General features: G+C 34.7%; 1 protein-coding gene and 1 long non-coding RNA gene across 4 annotated transcripts in view; one reads left to right on the top strand and one right to left on the bottom strand.

Moving 5' to 3' along the window:
* LOC111044240 overlaps positions 1–15,629 on the bottom strand; it is a 142,391-nt gene that overhangs the window by 75,225 nt on the left and 51,537 nt on the right. For all 3 annotated transcript variants that reach the window (XM_039437027.1, XM_039437029.1, XM_039437028.1), the window contains 5 exons: positions 15,208–15,480; positions 13,968–14,305; positions 11,912–12,136; positions 8,442–8,719; positions 4,247–4,559 (listed from right to left, as the gene is read on the bottom strand). In XM_039437027.1, the coding sequence (XP_039292961.1) occupies positions 4,247–4,559; positions 8,442–8,719; positions 11,912–12,136; positions 13,968–14,305; positions 15,208–15,480 (1,427 nt within the window). The remainder of the gene's footprint in view (positions 1–4,246; positions 4,560–8,441; positions 8,720–11,911; positions 12,137–13,967; positions 14,306–15,207; positions 15,481–15,629) is intronic.
* LOC120353415 lies at positions 173–15,390 on the top strand. Its single transcript, XR_005572366.1, has 3 exons — positions 173–281; positions 8,454–8,739; positions 15,275–15,390. It is a non-coding gene; the product is annotated as an uncharacterized LOC120353415 (long non-coding RNA).

Below are 15,629 nucleotides of genomic sequence, written 5' to 3'. Positions count from 1 at the left end.
GGAAAGGAGTGGTGAGGAGGGAAGAGGTGGGGAAAGGAGTGGTGAGGAGAGAAGTAGTGAGAAGAGGAGTGGAGTGGTGGGGCAAGGAGCGGTGACGAGTGGAGAAGAGATGAGAGGAGAAGGATCCTGCAGGAACCTCCTCCTGAAGAAGCGTTCTCTCTTCTCGGGTTGTAGTCACACCGCTGTCTCAGCCGGGTAATTGATATCCAAGCGGTGCGGTGATCTGTTGATGGCCGAGCTAATGTATGTGGATAGTACTTGTCGACAAACTTAATTAAATTGTGAGTACACTCTGTATCTGCAATGGTATAGTCCAAGCACATAACACATAATGGATGGTTAGTAATACCATACAGAGAACATAATACATTCTACACACTATACAATCTATAAGCAATGTACAATCAATAAAAATACAATTTGAATTATTGTGTTTGGATTTGAGTAGAAGATACTGTAGGCTATTTTGATCAAGTAGAAAATACTTGTATTCGAAACACAAATTAAGAATCTGGTGTGGTGCACTCCCACAACTTTCCTTGCCGTTATGAAAATTGATCAACTGACGCTAGTGTTTCCGCGCATCTCAAGTCTACTTTTCTAAAATCTGAGCCAGCTGGTGACAGGACAATAGCGCTGCAGACACACGAAGTCTGCTATCTCTTCATAGTGAATGATTTAATAGAATCAACAGTAGCCAACAGTTTGCAATTGAATAATCTTATTTTCAATTTTAGGTGAAAATGCTACTGGACATTAATTGTAGAGATTTTTATGCTCAATCTTTTCCACTTGAAATTTCTTGTTTAAATTGTATCTGAAGCCTGATAATCGTGAATCTAAAATCAAACTTTGCATAGATGGGGCAGAGCTCCTGAAATTTTCACAGATATGGGACTTGTGGCAGTTGATAGAGCTTATCAATGACTATTTTAGGTATAAATTTGATCAAAATCGTTGGAGCCGTTTTCGAGAAAATCGCGAAAAACCCTTTTTTTGACAACATTTAGCCATTTTAGCCGCCATCTTGAATTGCATTTGATCGAAATTGTTCGTGTCGGATCCTTATAGTGTAAGGACCTCAAGTTCCAAATTTCAAGTCATTCCGTTAATTGGAAGATGAGATATCGTGTACACAGACGCACATACACTCATACACACACACACACACATACAGACCAATACCCAAAAACCACTTTTTTGGACTCAGGGGACCTTGAAACGTATAGAAATTTAGAAATTGGAGTACCTTAATTTTTTTCGGAAAGCAATACTTTCCTTACATATGGTAATAGGGCAAGGAAAGTAAAAATTAGTAGGCTACTTTTAGTATGAGATGAATTTTTTCGCTATCATCGACGGAGTTAGAAAAGATAAACCCTTATAATAGGGAAAGACAAGGACGAAGAAGAACAAGAAATATGAACTTGATTGTTTTAAATTGTGTGCACTGCATACAGTCGGCACTGATAGTTACTGGTAGTCGGTGGAGATACCAACGATCTATATATACTAGCATATATATACTGGCATATATATACTTTATATACTAAATAGTTAGTATTATTTAGATAGTTGGCAGATACTAGTACTGTATATGCGAAATAATATGGATATTGTATTCGTGAATGAAGATGAAATAATATATTTGGTTATTGTTTTGATACTATACTAGAAATATTGAAATTCAAAATCAGTTCATATTTAAGATGGAATAAGTTGATTGCTCAAAATTATGATTACAGTCTGCACTGGCATAGTTTTTGTAGGTTTTAAAACATACTGAATGGTACTTAGAAGATAATCGAATTTTCAAGTGTAGTCAGAATCAAGTGAAGGGAATGTTGAATCAAGGGAAGTGGATGTTGAGACTCAAATTCATAATTAACGGAGGTGACTTCAAGCGGTCACAATCCAAAGTAACAAGTATTTAAAAATAAATTCCAATGTGGTGGAAGACTTCAAACATCGTCACATCAATAGATAGAGTAGGCCTACTTATTCAATTCAATTCAAGTTGATTGACACACGGGAAATACTGTTGAAATAATTTCAATTGGGATTGTATGCTACCTCCTCACTGAATATGAGTGCAAATGGCCATTATCCATCCATCTATCCATTTTATTGCTAATCACAAATAATTATTACAATAACTATATCATTATAGTAACTATCTATTAATGACAGAAGCTCAATTTTCAAGGTAGAGATTTTTTCATTCAATAAAACGAGAAACATTTTCTCCTTTCGAACATAACCAGATCCCATAAAACTTGGAAACCATCTCCACGTACAAATGTCACGCCAGACAGCAAAACAGAAAATATTCCCGACGAAGACCGTAAAAAAGAGATTGACCGCATCTCTCCTGAAGAAGAATACACAATAAAGAAAGGCACACAAGATAAATCCTAATAGTTTATTCACAGCGCCTCACCTATAATTATACGCGTATAATCTCATAAACCAGCTTGGCGCACATTTTGAATAAACATTGAAGTCACATCACGCAAGCTTTAGCTTATGGGTAGTCAAACGAATAAATAAATAACTTAAAGTATGCATACTTTGTATATTATGTATTTCTTCAGCACATATAACTATATTTCTATCATACCTCATGCATCTATCAGGTGTCACATAATTTAACAAGACAAAAATACATAACTAGTGTTCGTTCGTAGCTGTTTTGCATACATAGAGAAGAAATTACCGTGGACCCCGTCGAAAATAACGATAAATAACGTTAACTTGATAAATGTCCATCATACTAACAAGAACAACATTGTTCTCAGAGTTTTTTCGTGTCAGGACGGAAAAATTTAGCGGCCAACAATGGATGGATTGCCATTTATGGCTCACCAGCTACGAAATTGCTCCGCTGAGAGCTCTTATTTGTGTTGAAGTTATCTGTCGTAAAGTAGAGGCGATTGACAGGGATCGGGCGTCTTTGGAGAAAAGCATCACGAATATATTGGTCGGTGATGAAGATTGTGTATCGAATTCTATGAGTACGGTAGATAAGATAGTACCTACATGATATAATATATAATATAAAGCTTGGGTTTCCCATCCATCCCCCAATAATATATGATATTTAAGATAATAATTTGTCAAAAAGTAGAAGTAGAACAATATTAGGCATTCATTTTTCGTTTTACATGTAGTTTGATTTCCACAAATGTCTCAAGACAGAAATATTTTATTTCCTATAATTCAATTCACCCATGATTTATTTGCCAATTTTAGCTCCTTGAACGGAGAGTATCGTGACACTATATAAACAAAGCATTGTGAATGTTGAATATGATATGGTTTACAATGTTTTCAAAAAATAAACACCGACAAATTAATCAAGAACTACAAGAAGATACAGAACTAGCTAGCTCACGTATCATAGAAGGCCAAACTTACAAAGGGTATAGACTCATCTAGACGGAAAATAAAAGTGGTGAGAAATCTGATATTTATAATCGCGTATTATGGAAGACCAAATCAACAAAGAATAATGTTATGTAGAATGATAGGTAAAACTGATAGAAAATCTTATACAGTATAATCACTGATCATAGAAGGCTAAACTCACAGAGGAGATAAACTTGTCTAGAAGAAAATAAAAACTGGTAAGATATCTTATATGTTCAATCACTTATCATGGAAGGCCAAATTCATAATGAAGACAATGCTTTCTAAAATGATATCTAGATTATTTGATAAGAAATCTAATATGATTACTTATCATGGAAGGCCAAACTTACAAAGGAGATAAACTTATTTAGAATAAAATGAAACTGGTAAGATATCTTATTATTTATGATCACTTTATCATGGAAGGCCAAACTTATGAAGGAGATAAACTTATCTAGAATAAAATGAAACTGGTAAGATATCTTATTATTCATGATCACTTTATCATGGAAGGCCAAATTCACAAAGAAGACAATTCTATGTAGAATGACATCTAGATAAACTGATAAGAAATCTCATTTAATCACTTATCATAGAAGGCCAAACTTACAAAGAAGACAAAGTTATCTGTGAGAAAATAAAACTGATAAGAAATTTGATAAGTATAATGACTTATCATAGGGGGTGAACTTACAAAGAAGTCAAAATTATCTAGGAGAAATCAAAACTGATAGGAAACCTGATGGAATAGTTTATTATAGAATGCCAAACTTACAAGGAGGACAAAGTTATCTAAAAAAGTAAATGGAGCTGATAAAAGTTAGGATGTACTCACTTATCATAGAAGGCGAGTCCACACTCAGCACAGTGGTGGCTCTTCTCCCTGAGCGGGTCGTGACTCAGCAAATGTCTCTTCAGCGAAAACGCATTGGAACAGATGACGTCACATTGGTCACAACGCAGAGTGGTGCTGTGCATGGAACGGCAATGCTTGGCCAAGACATCGGCACGTGCGAAGGCTGCCCCACACGTGTCGCACGTGTGACACTTCTCGCCCGTGTGCGTTTTTATGTGCTTGAGCAGGCAGTCTTTACGGATAAAACGTGAACAAGTGGGGCACGCGAACTTGGCCACTTGGGTTTTCGTACCTGTGCAATAGAAAAAATAGAATAGAATAATTTTCTCATCTGTTGACGTGGCGAAGCTCTACCACTTAATCACGACAGTCAATGGAGAAGAGCTAAGGAATGATCTTGTAAATTATCAAACTTATCCTATACTATCGAACGAGCAACTTCTGTTTATATATTTATATGTTTGGATGTTTGGATGTTTAGATGTTTATATGTTGGTATTTCACCGGATCTCAAAAACGGCTCTAAACGATTCTCACAAAATTCAGAACATAGTAGGTTTATAATATAAAGATACGATAGCACTAGTTCTCATCCCTGGTAAAACTTGCTGATGGACATTAAAAGGATAATTATTATTCATCCTTGGAAAAACAGCTGATAATAATTATTTCGTCGTCTGTTGGTGATGGAAGAGTGAGCAAGTTCATGGGGACTTTGTCAAAATTATGACTCAGCTGTTGAACTTTTGTAATCATTCAATCAGGTACTTAGTGCCGGTTGCAAAAAAGCCGGGTTATTTTCAATCATGATTAATTTCAGTGGATCCATCTTTTTGAAATGGCCTTCTCTGATTTGGTTAACGTGAAGTTAATCAGGATTGAAATTTAACCGGCTTTTGTGCAACTGGGCCTTTGTGAGGGAAATTTTGTATTCCTCTTTAAATTAATATCAATTCACTGTGATTGGATAAAACATTTCTGTATGAATGTTATTATAATTTCTTCTTTCGTAATAAATTGTTAATGCTTTTGTACTCCAGAGCAAAGCTTGATCCTCGATATGTATAGTTAACTGTGAATTATATGTTGATTCATGTATATTACATGTCAAAATTGGAATAGAGATAAAGTAGCAAGTTTCAATAATTACTAAATTGGTAAATTTTAAAAATTCATCCATGTGTCAATGAAACATGTTTTTCCAGATTCAAGTTACTGTGATATCTCAAGTATCCCTAGAATAATGAGTCAATTCCAAATAGATTCATTGTAAAGGGTGTAACACTGACAAATCGGATACTAAATTATTCAAAAAGTATTCAAATTGAAAAATGCATCATAGCTTCTATGTATAAATAAGAATAAAAATAAAAATCTTAGTACCCTTTTCGAATTATTTAATCATAACATGTTTCAACATTGATGCCATTTTCAAGTGATATCATCTTCTATGCATGTCTCAACATCATGCGTTGGTTGCACTAAAATTATTTGCATCCATACAATTCCAGCATCTTTGCAAATTAAGACCAAACTGTGTGTGAAGTGTTTTAAACTGGACTAAATAAGAAAATAGATATATTTCGGAGTATTGTGATTGATCTTGATTAGTCATTTTTACATTATGTATAAATCCAAACTGAACTTTCGATTTTAGTAGAAGATGTATTGGTTCCGAACAACCAATAATTTATTTTTTCTACAACTGCGCGTAAAGAAAGAATTTACATACTCAATTCTCCTCGTAAAACAGCTTATTTCTGAGGAGAATCTACTTTTTCGCTCGCTAACCATCTGCGCATGCTCAGTAGTTTTTCTTTACGCTTGCAAATCATTCGCGCATGAGCAGAATAGTTTCTTTACGCTCGCTAATCAGTTGATGATAAGCAGCTCGCCAAAAGACAAACCACTCTCGGTCAGATCTTAGCCAAAAAGTCGGTAATTGTACCGATTCTACAGCCATGATGGATATCAGTGTAGACGAATTATTATAAACTCCGCCAGATGTAAGTGATTTAACAGGTTTGTGCAGTTGTAGAAAAAATTTTGTATGTAATTCGCGCGTAATGCTTCTTTATCGCTCTTGCAAAAACTGTTTTGCGCAAGCGATAAAGTCGCGCATTACGCTCTTAATACATAAATAGCTATTAAATGAGTTTTTTTAAAGCTCCTGAACGTTGGAGCTCCTGAAGTTGTTCTCCAATGGAATTTTTATCAAATGAATTTGCTCTCGCCCTTCAAAGGCTTTAAATGTTCCTCGATTGACTAAAAATCAGCTGTTGGTGAGAATCAGCCAATCAGAGGACATTTTGGGTGGCGTTTTTGCTTGTTTGTACACTACATTTCGAGGTTGAGTGGTAGAGAGGACTTAAAAGTCCTAACTCCGCCTAATAAAGTATTTTTCATTTCATTTTATTTCCATTTCATCAGTACTCAGCTCAACAAGAGCGCACGTCACTGGTCTGTGATTGGGGGTAAAACATTTCTGTATGAATGTTATTATAATTTCTTCTTTCGTAATAAATTGTTAATGCTTTTGTACTCCAGAGCAAAGCTTGATCCTCGATATGTATAGTTAACTGTGAATTATATGTTGATTCATGTATATTACATGTCAAAATTGGAATAGAGATAAAGTAGCAAGTTTCAATAATTACTAAATTGGTAAATTTTAAAAATTCATCCATGTGTCAATGAAACATGTTTTTCCAGATTCAAGTTACTGTGATATCTCAAGTATCCCTAGAATAATGAGTCAATTCCAAATAGATTCATTGTAAAGGGTGTAACACTGACAAATCGGATACTAAATTATTCAAAAAGTATTCAAATTGAAAAATGCATCATAGCTTCTATGTATAAATAAGAATAAAAATAAAAATCTTAGTACCCTTTTCGAATTATTTAATCATAACATGTTTCAACATTGATGCCATTTTCAAGTGATATCATCTTCTATGCATGTCTCAACATCATGCGTTGGTTGCACTAAAATTATTTGCATCCATACAATTCCAGCATCTTTGCAAATTAAGACCAAACTGTGTGTGAAGTGTTTTAAACTGGACTAAATAAGAAAATAGATATATTTCGGAGTATTGTGATTGATCTTGATTAGTCATTTTTACATTATGTATAAATCCAAACTGAACTTTCGATTTTAGTAGAAGATGTATTGGTTCCGAACAACCAATAATTTATTTTTTCTACAACTGCGCGTAAAGAAAGAATTTACATACTCAATTCTCCTCGTAAAACAGCTTATTTCTGAGGAGAATCTACTTTTTCGCTCGCTAACCATCTGCGCATGCTCAGTAGTTTTTCTTTACGCTTGCAAATCATTCGCGCATGAGCAGAATAGTTTCTTTACGCTCGCTAATCAGTTGATGATAAGCAGCTCGCAAAAGACAAACCACTCTCGGTCAGATCTTAGCCAAAAAGTCGGTAATTGTACCGATTCTACAGCCATGATGGATATCAGTGTAGACGAATTATTATAAACTCCGCCAGATGTAAGTGATTTAACAGGTTTGTGCAGTTGTAGAAAAAATTTTGTATGTAATTCGCGCGTAATGCTTCTTTATCGCTCTTGCAAAAACTGTTTTGCGCAAGCGATAAAGTCGCGCATTACGCTCTTAATACATAAATAGCTATTAAATGAGTTTTTTTAAAGCTCCTGAACGTTGGAGCTCCTGAAGTTGTTCTCCAATGGAATTTTTATCAAATGAATTTGCTCTCGCCCTTCAAAGGCTTTAAATGTTCCTCGATTGACTAAAAATCAGCTGTTGGTGAGAATCAGCCAATCAGAGGACATTTTGGGTGGCGTTTTTGCTTGTTTGTACACTACATTTCGAGGTTGAGTGGTAGAGAGGACTTAAAAGTCCTAACTCCGCCTAATAAAGTATTTTTCATTTCATTTTATTTCCATTTCATCAGTACTCAGCTCAACAAGAGCGCACGTCACTGGTCTGTGATTGGGGGTCAACCACTTCTCCAATAATCTAGTTAATCCAAACATTTGGTTTTAGAGGTTATGCTATTCATTCTACACTAACTAGGTATTGTCATGTATTGTAATTCATTGCAATGTCTTATTATGTACGGTATGTGTGATGAATAAGGTGTTGTTACTATTAAATTCGTTTAAAACGGAACATGGTAATCAATGTCTCACCATCCTTGGCAGACTTTTCCGACAGCACCGGATCACCATGCAGTGCAGTGTGATACAACAGTTCCGATTCCGAGTTTGAACTGAACTTGCATTTGATACAACTTGCCCCTGGTGTGGAGCAGCCATTGACGTCATCAGTGAAGGGTGCCGTGACGTCATCAGTGGAACGGGTCGTGACATCATCAGTGGCTGCTTTCTCGGGCAGACCCTGACAGGTGGACCTCACATGACGCGACAGTTCTTGCTTCAGAGTGAAGGCTTGTCCGCATTTCACACATCTAAAAATCGATCAAGTTCGGTAGGTCTATGACTATCCATGTTTATTGATGATTATTCATAATATTTCATGATATTCAATATTCATTATTATTAAAAATATTTATAATTATTATTATTGATTCTATCAGAATAGTGAGAGTAGTGAATGATTCATCACGACTAACAGTTTTGAAGTAAAAGTAAGAGAGTTACACAAAGCTTCTGTTTTATTTAATTCTGAGAAAGATACGAGAGTTGGAAGAACAAGACCCATTTCGAACTTCTTGATGTTACCTAAATTTTAGAAAGAAATAGTAGGCTACAAGTAATCTTAGTTTTTCTCTCCCGATCTATGTTCTTTTTTAAATGAAAAATAGAATAAATAAATACAATTTATGTGGATCATTCGTAATGAAAAGAGTTCTTTTTTGATTGAGGACTGAGTTCAGGGAAGAAACAGCTTTGGGATGAATATGTATTGAATATTATTATTTCAATCAGTAGTAGCAGATAAATCAGTCAGCAGATAAAATTGTTTATAATCATCCCCGGAGAATGATCACATCAATTTTTTTTTCTAAATTTGTACGAGTTTACATAGTAAAGTGGAGGTCTGATGAAATAATTTCATGGATTTCCAGCTCCTCAACAAGTAGGTTACTTGCTACCTTTAGATAAAAATGCCATAGTACTAGTTGAGAATATTAATTCCAATTAGTTTAATAATTAAAAAGATGAAGGTGGAAAGTGCATTTTGCAAATTGAAGTAGTAGTTGAAATCATAAGTATTAGAATTTTCTGACGTATTTTTATTGGATTACTATAGTTTTTTTTTCTAAACACTCATTTCTATGAATAGCGAATATTCAGGAGAAACTATAATTTATAAAAAGGTACGGGATTCCGCTCCAGTAAGTTTAGAATACAAATAACACTAATAAATACCCGAGTGACATTACTTGTGCATGTATCAAGTTAATTTTAGATTATAACTACTCATTAAAAACACAAATTGATGCTTTTAAACAAAGCTTGTAGGATATCATTCAAACCAGCTCCATTCCGAATACAGACTGCAAAAAAATCAAATCTACAAATCGCATGTTCTATTACACTGCCATATTCATGTATCCGGAAATTATCACAATAGCTTATAGCATTTACATCTTAAACGAAACAGATAAATAAGCTTAAGTAATTGTATCAGCACGATGCTTTGTGAATAGATATGGGAAGAATACGAGACACCGGGTCGGGATACAGGCATAAATAACTCGACTCCGATCATAAAAACAACATTTTAGTGGATTAAACTCGGAGAAGCACTTGTCACAGACAAGTAAAGCGTTAGTATTCAGCGTTCAAGTTGGTTCAATTTTTTACACTGAAGTCGATAAATATCGGTGGATACATTTGCATTGGAAGGTGTCATGCTTTCTCTCCTTATGGAGCACAATGGTTGATCTCAACTAGGAAAATAACATGGAGCAGTTCTAAGAGTTAATCTAGCTGGAGAGGTGAACGCCTTCATCCTTACATGTGTTATCATAAGCACAATGAAAGTAATTACTGAGAGTAAACTAGAAATTTTCGTTTTGAATGTGAGAAGATTATTATAACATATTTAATCAAGAAATACATAGGAACTGAAATGAGAAGGATCATTTTACATTCAAATAGGAGTGTAAGGCGGTAATGTTTTCGTCGTGTGGGAATGTTGAAAGGCTACCCTAATTTCACACACGTTTAAAAAGGAAAGGGAATGCTAATGAAAAAATAATTCATCATGAATATAATATCGAATACACTTTGACTCACAAAAACGTATAGTCACATTCAGTTAAAAAGTTTCTCTTAGTTTAAAAAGCTTTGAAGGATGTTTCCAATACAAACTTCTTATTTCATCCCAAATTTCAGAATAAACATTATTAGGAAGAGATAAATAGTAACTATAATATTTATTTATTATATATTATATATAATATATTATTTAAGGGGAACATGTCAATGCTATTTTTTAAGAACATAGAAATTAATAATCTATTATCAAACGAAAATCCAAATTAAATACTGTAAATCACCCCAATAATAAATCATCGATTCATTAACATTTGAATAATAATTGCAATATTTCAGTAATTTCCATCTGAAACATACAAATTAATGTTTTTTTCTCAATAATTACGATAAATTTTTTAATCACGCAATTTACATGGAAATTCATTGTTGAGGCTAGAGGCTGATATTGGTGCTGTTATATTAAGATAGAAAAATATGATATTTTCTTGTATCCTTTTTGATATTAGCCTACTCTTTCATAGTAACAGTTGAAGAATTGCCATTCTCATTGCAATTCACGTGAAAAACTTCTAACATGGACCATTTCCAAATTAAATAGAAATACTACAACTTCTCATTCATCAAAATAACGATACAATAATATTGTTAAAGTAAACAGTTATAATGCTATCTTTTAATAGTAGAGTGAAATGTATTCGATATTTGATGTTGTATATTGTGAGTTGATAAGCAATTGTGACAAGATATTCTGGTAAAATTATTTTCTGGTACAATTTTTTTTACCACAACAACACTTCTTTCACTCTCACTCTCTCACATAAGAATTACTCGTCCTCTCCTCTCCTATTACTCTCAATGTCTACTACTTTAGTACCCCTACTCTAGTACATGGGTTTCTATTTTCCCATAGTTGAGTAGGTTGATTTCCAATAGAATTAAATTCCATATTTCATAGACCTATTGTATTGTACTTTAGATATTTCGTACTTTTTAAGTTTTAAGTGTGTTTGTATTTTTCAAAGGAAATACATTTATTTATTATTTTTTATTATTATTACTCATATTTTCTACTTTTTATTCCTATTCTTCTATTTATATTATTATTCAACTCTTATCAATTATTCACTTTTTCTAAATAAGGTAACACTGCTATTGAAATAAAAACATCATAAAGTAGCACGCAGCACCCGTCGAAAAAGACTCAACATGATAAAAAGGTTCAACATGATATTTATATTTTATTTCTATTGTTCGAGTGTGTATAAATTTTACTATTGCCGATAGATGAAGGCCAACTATTTTTATTCCAAAGAATACTCTTCTCTTCGTAGTTGAATTTCTATGTATACTTTTCTATTTATATCCATTCTGTTTTTCCTCCATGCAATAATTTGTGATAAAGAATTGAATACCTGTGTGTCTTATCAGGATGCATCTGAGACAAGTGTTCTTTTAAGGCCAACACATCAGGCAATATCTGTGCACAGTGTTGACAGGGCCTGGTCAGCTGATGGGGTGCTTTGCGCATGCGCAGAACCAGGTAGCGGTGTGCTTCACTCCGGCGATGCAGCACGGCTTCCTCCTTGCTTACAAACTTCATCTTACAGTACGAGCAGAAGAAATTATTGGTCTTGTGTCTGCAACAAATAGAAACAATAGTGGTCAATGGCTTCATGCTTATGCAAGTTGTTTCAAGATTAAGGAAGCTTCATTGATTATAGTAGGATTTCATATGATAACAAAAGTCTATTTGATAATATCGAATGAAGAAATGATTCTATTCTATATTGATTTGAAGGAAGGCACAGAAAATAATTACTGGTTCACATAAAGTGAGGAGAACAGAAAACATAAGGACACCTTAGAAAAGATTGATTGATTGATTTGCTGCCTTTATTTAAAACCTAGGAGGGCAATGTTAGGCCTCTCTTTTAACTCTCCAAAAATAATTTCAAGTTACAACTAAACTAAGAATGAGAGAGATGAGAAATAATATTGAGATAATACAAACCAAGGCAGAATAAAATAAATAAATTGAAGTTTTCCATTGAGGAGTTGAACCAAGAGATGATAAAAGTGATGAAGAGGACAGCATGATTTCTAATAGCTAATATTAGGTAAATAATTATGTACTCTAATTACTCCTGTAGAGAGAGTGATTGCTCTAATAACTGACAGTTATAAGCTTAAATATAATTTACCACAAAACTGATCCCACCTAAAATTGGAATCCCATTCATCTACTTCCTCCCCTCCATTAATATTTATAATTGAAATTTATTCTTTCTGTAAAAATCTAGAGAATTTCTAGTCCTCGTCATTTAATGACGAGGGCATTAATCTTCACAAACGAAGAGAAATCGAATTTGAATTGATAAAAAGAGAAAATATGTTTAGTTGTTTCACGTATATGCCTAAGAATTATAGATGGTGCTTGCACTTTTGAATAAGTAGATTTTTTCTTTCTTTCGTAGAGAAAATATTCATGGTTTGTATAACATTTTCTATCATTCATTACAGTATATATTTTGCAAAGGATTCGTGTTAAAATAACGAATTCATGAATTAATAACGTTATGAATGTAGAGTGTGAAGATAAATAGCAATAAATCAATCAGCAAATCAATGAGAAAATTAAACATTCAATCACAATAAGAAGTTGAATGAATGTTCAGTAGGAAGGAATGAATGTATAAGTGTCTGGAAAGAAATAAATGAATAGAATAACATTATTTATAGTATGTAAAATTACAGTTATCAGATAATTTCAAAAAAAATTCTATTAATTGGTATCACTATGGTATAATACAAGTTATACACTGTAACACAAGAATGTGATAAATATAAATAGAAAATAGTGATGATTTAGGACTACATGAAGTGGCGATGCTAGGACAAGTCCTAGGACAAGTCCTGTCTTACACTCAACTTATGAATACGTAAGTGTATCCATCCGGTAGTCGCGCCCTACTCAATCACACGAGCAGTCGCGTGTTGTATTTTTTATAACATCCAATTTTCCAAGCGTTATGTACTCTTTTTACTGTCAAAACATATTAATTAATTGTATAATAACTTTTTCCATCTTCTTGGATTATTTTACGCCTATGAACATTTGGATGATTACCATTTCATAGTCCAATAAGGTACATCAAGCAAAGCCATCAATTTTGTGTTATTGGTTCGTTTACAGTCCCCATATACAGTCTTTCCCTATCTTATGCACAGTGCGACTTATGCACTGTCGCGACTAAATGGCACCTAAAGACTGAACCATTGCTCGGTTGATACTGTAACTCAGTGGAGTGATGGGGGAAGAGTTTTGGAATGCATAGGTGACTCATTCACTGACACCACCCCATTCAATAGTTTTGTGCAGCAAAAAAACTGACACTGTTGTACTTTTTACAACAGTGCGACTGCTGGAAGGGTATGGAGAAAAATTATGAAGGAATTGCAAAACCTCACCTTACAACCATATGCTTCTGCAGCCGCCTCTCCGAGTTGGCAACAAAACTGCACCGTAGGCATTTGAGGCGCTGTTGATAGGCATCGGACGCACTTCCGCTGCTCTGCACGTGACCGGAAGTGCGCGCGTGTATGCGTAGCTGCGAGTTGTACCGGAACCTCCGGTCGCAGCCTGGTGCGACACACCGAAGCGACACCAACTTTTGGATCTCGATCGGGAACGACCGGTTAATCACTGACACCAACTCTTTGTGTTGGTCGCTGATCAGGTGCGCTTGCATCTGGTCGCTCGTGTCTTTGAAATGCTTGCATAAGCCGCACCAGTAGCGACCCGGTACCTGGCGAGGAACGGTTACTGGTGTTAGTATCTGTTACTGTGAATGAATGCTACCAAAGGACCAATGTTGGTCCAAGGAATGGTCTAAAAGTTGTGGGGGATGGGTTTGCTAACCAAGTTTACTATATTGAAATAGGGTGGAAGGGAAAAGGTAATTCTAGAATTGATTAAAGATTTTTCCTGAAGCTTTACAACATCTGAACAAAGAAAATGTATAACATAGATGGTATTAAAACATAAACTCAATAATCCCAGTTTTTGAATTCCAGGTCATTGGTATGTTAAATTTAAAAAATGAAACTGAAGTATTTTATACTCTGTCACTTTGATTTTACGTTTTTGGTGTGTAGTATTTGGTGTGAATTCTTTACAGTCTACGAAGCTGCCCAAAAAAACTCAGTTTCAAGACCGTGTTTCTGAGATATCTTTTGTGGATCCCGACTTCCAACATTATAATATTGTCCTTACTTCTCACATCACATATGGGGATAGTAATTTCATCATAATCATAGAGAAAAGGTAGCATAAGAAGTTATACCATGATATGAGGCGTTTATGTTCCAATCAATGTTTTCAATTTTAACTCAATCCGATAGTCCTAGTAGTTCTTTATCGTGAAGCTATATGTGATTCTGGTAGTCTCTCAAACTGTGCAGTTCTTACACTCTCAACCGGCCAAAACAGTATTAATAGACAGAAATCGGCTTGAGTTTATAAAAAATTGGCTTTAAATGTGCCAATAACCGATCTATACCATGAAATATCTTCTTTATTCTATCCTTTCACTATTCCATAATACAGGAAAAAATTTTATCATAATAATAATTTGATAATCTTAATGGATAGAATCCCCCGCTTAAATGAATATTCCCAAAAATAAGTAATGGAAATTTTGAATCTGACCTGAGAATCCCTTTGCCTATGAGCCTGCGATGTCCAGTGGAACATGAAGCTATCCTCTGTGTTGCAGTAGAAGCGACACACGCCACAGCGGAAGGGCGCCTCACGTGCCACTGCGATGGCATGCGCCTGCGTCATGCGGCGTGCGGCCTGCGGCTTAGATGCGGCGCGCCGCAAGTGGAAACGGGACACCAGGTGTTTGCCAATCTGGTGGCGTGCCACTGCCAGATCGCACACCTCGCACGGAATCGTCTTGCCACGCGGTTTGTTGACCGTCTGAATGGACACAAATTGATTTGAATTGGAATAATTTTTGCAACTTAGGTCTACGTACAGGTTTTACCTTGTAGGCTACTCCTTAAACATAGATGGACTCCTCCTTGAATATATATAATGTTAGCATGTATTCTTTTGTTAAAATTTAT

The sequence above is a fragment of the Nilaparvata lugens genome, chromosome 10, assembly GCF_014356525.2.
Source record: "Nilaparvata lugens isolate BPH chromosome 10, ASM1435652v1, whole genome shotgun sequence".
NCBI lineage: Eukaryota > Metazoa > Arthropoda > Insecta > Hemiptera > Delphacidae > Nilaparvata > Nilaparvata lugens.
The sequence above is the reverse complement of the archived record's forward strand: the minus strand, read 5'-3'. Positions and strand labels throughout refer to the sequence as shown.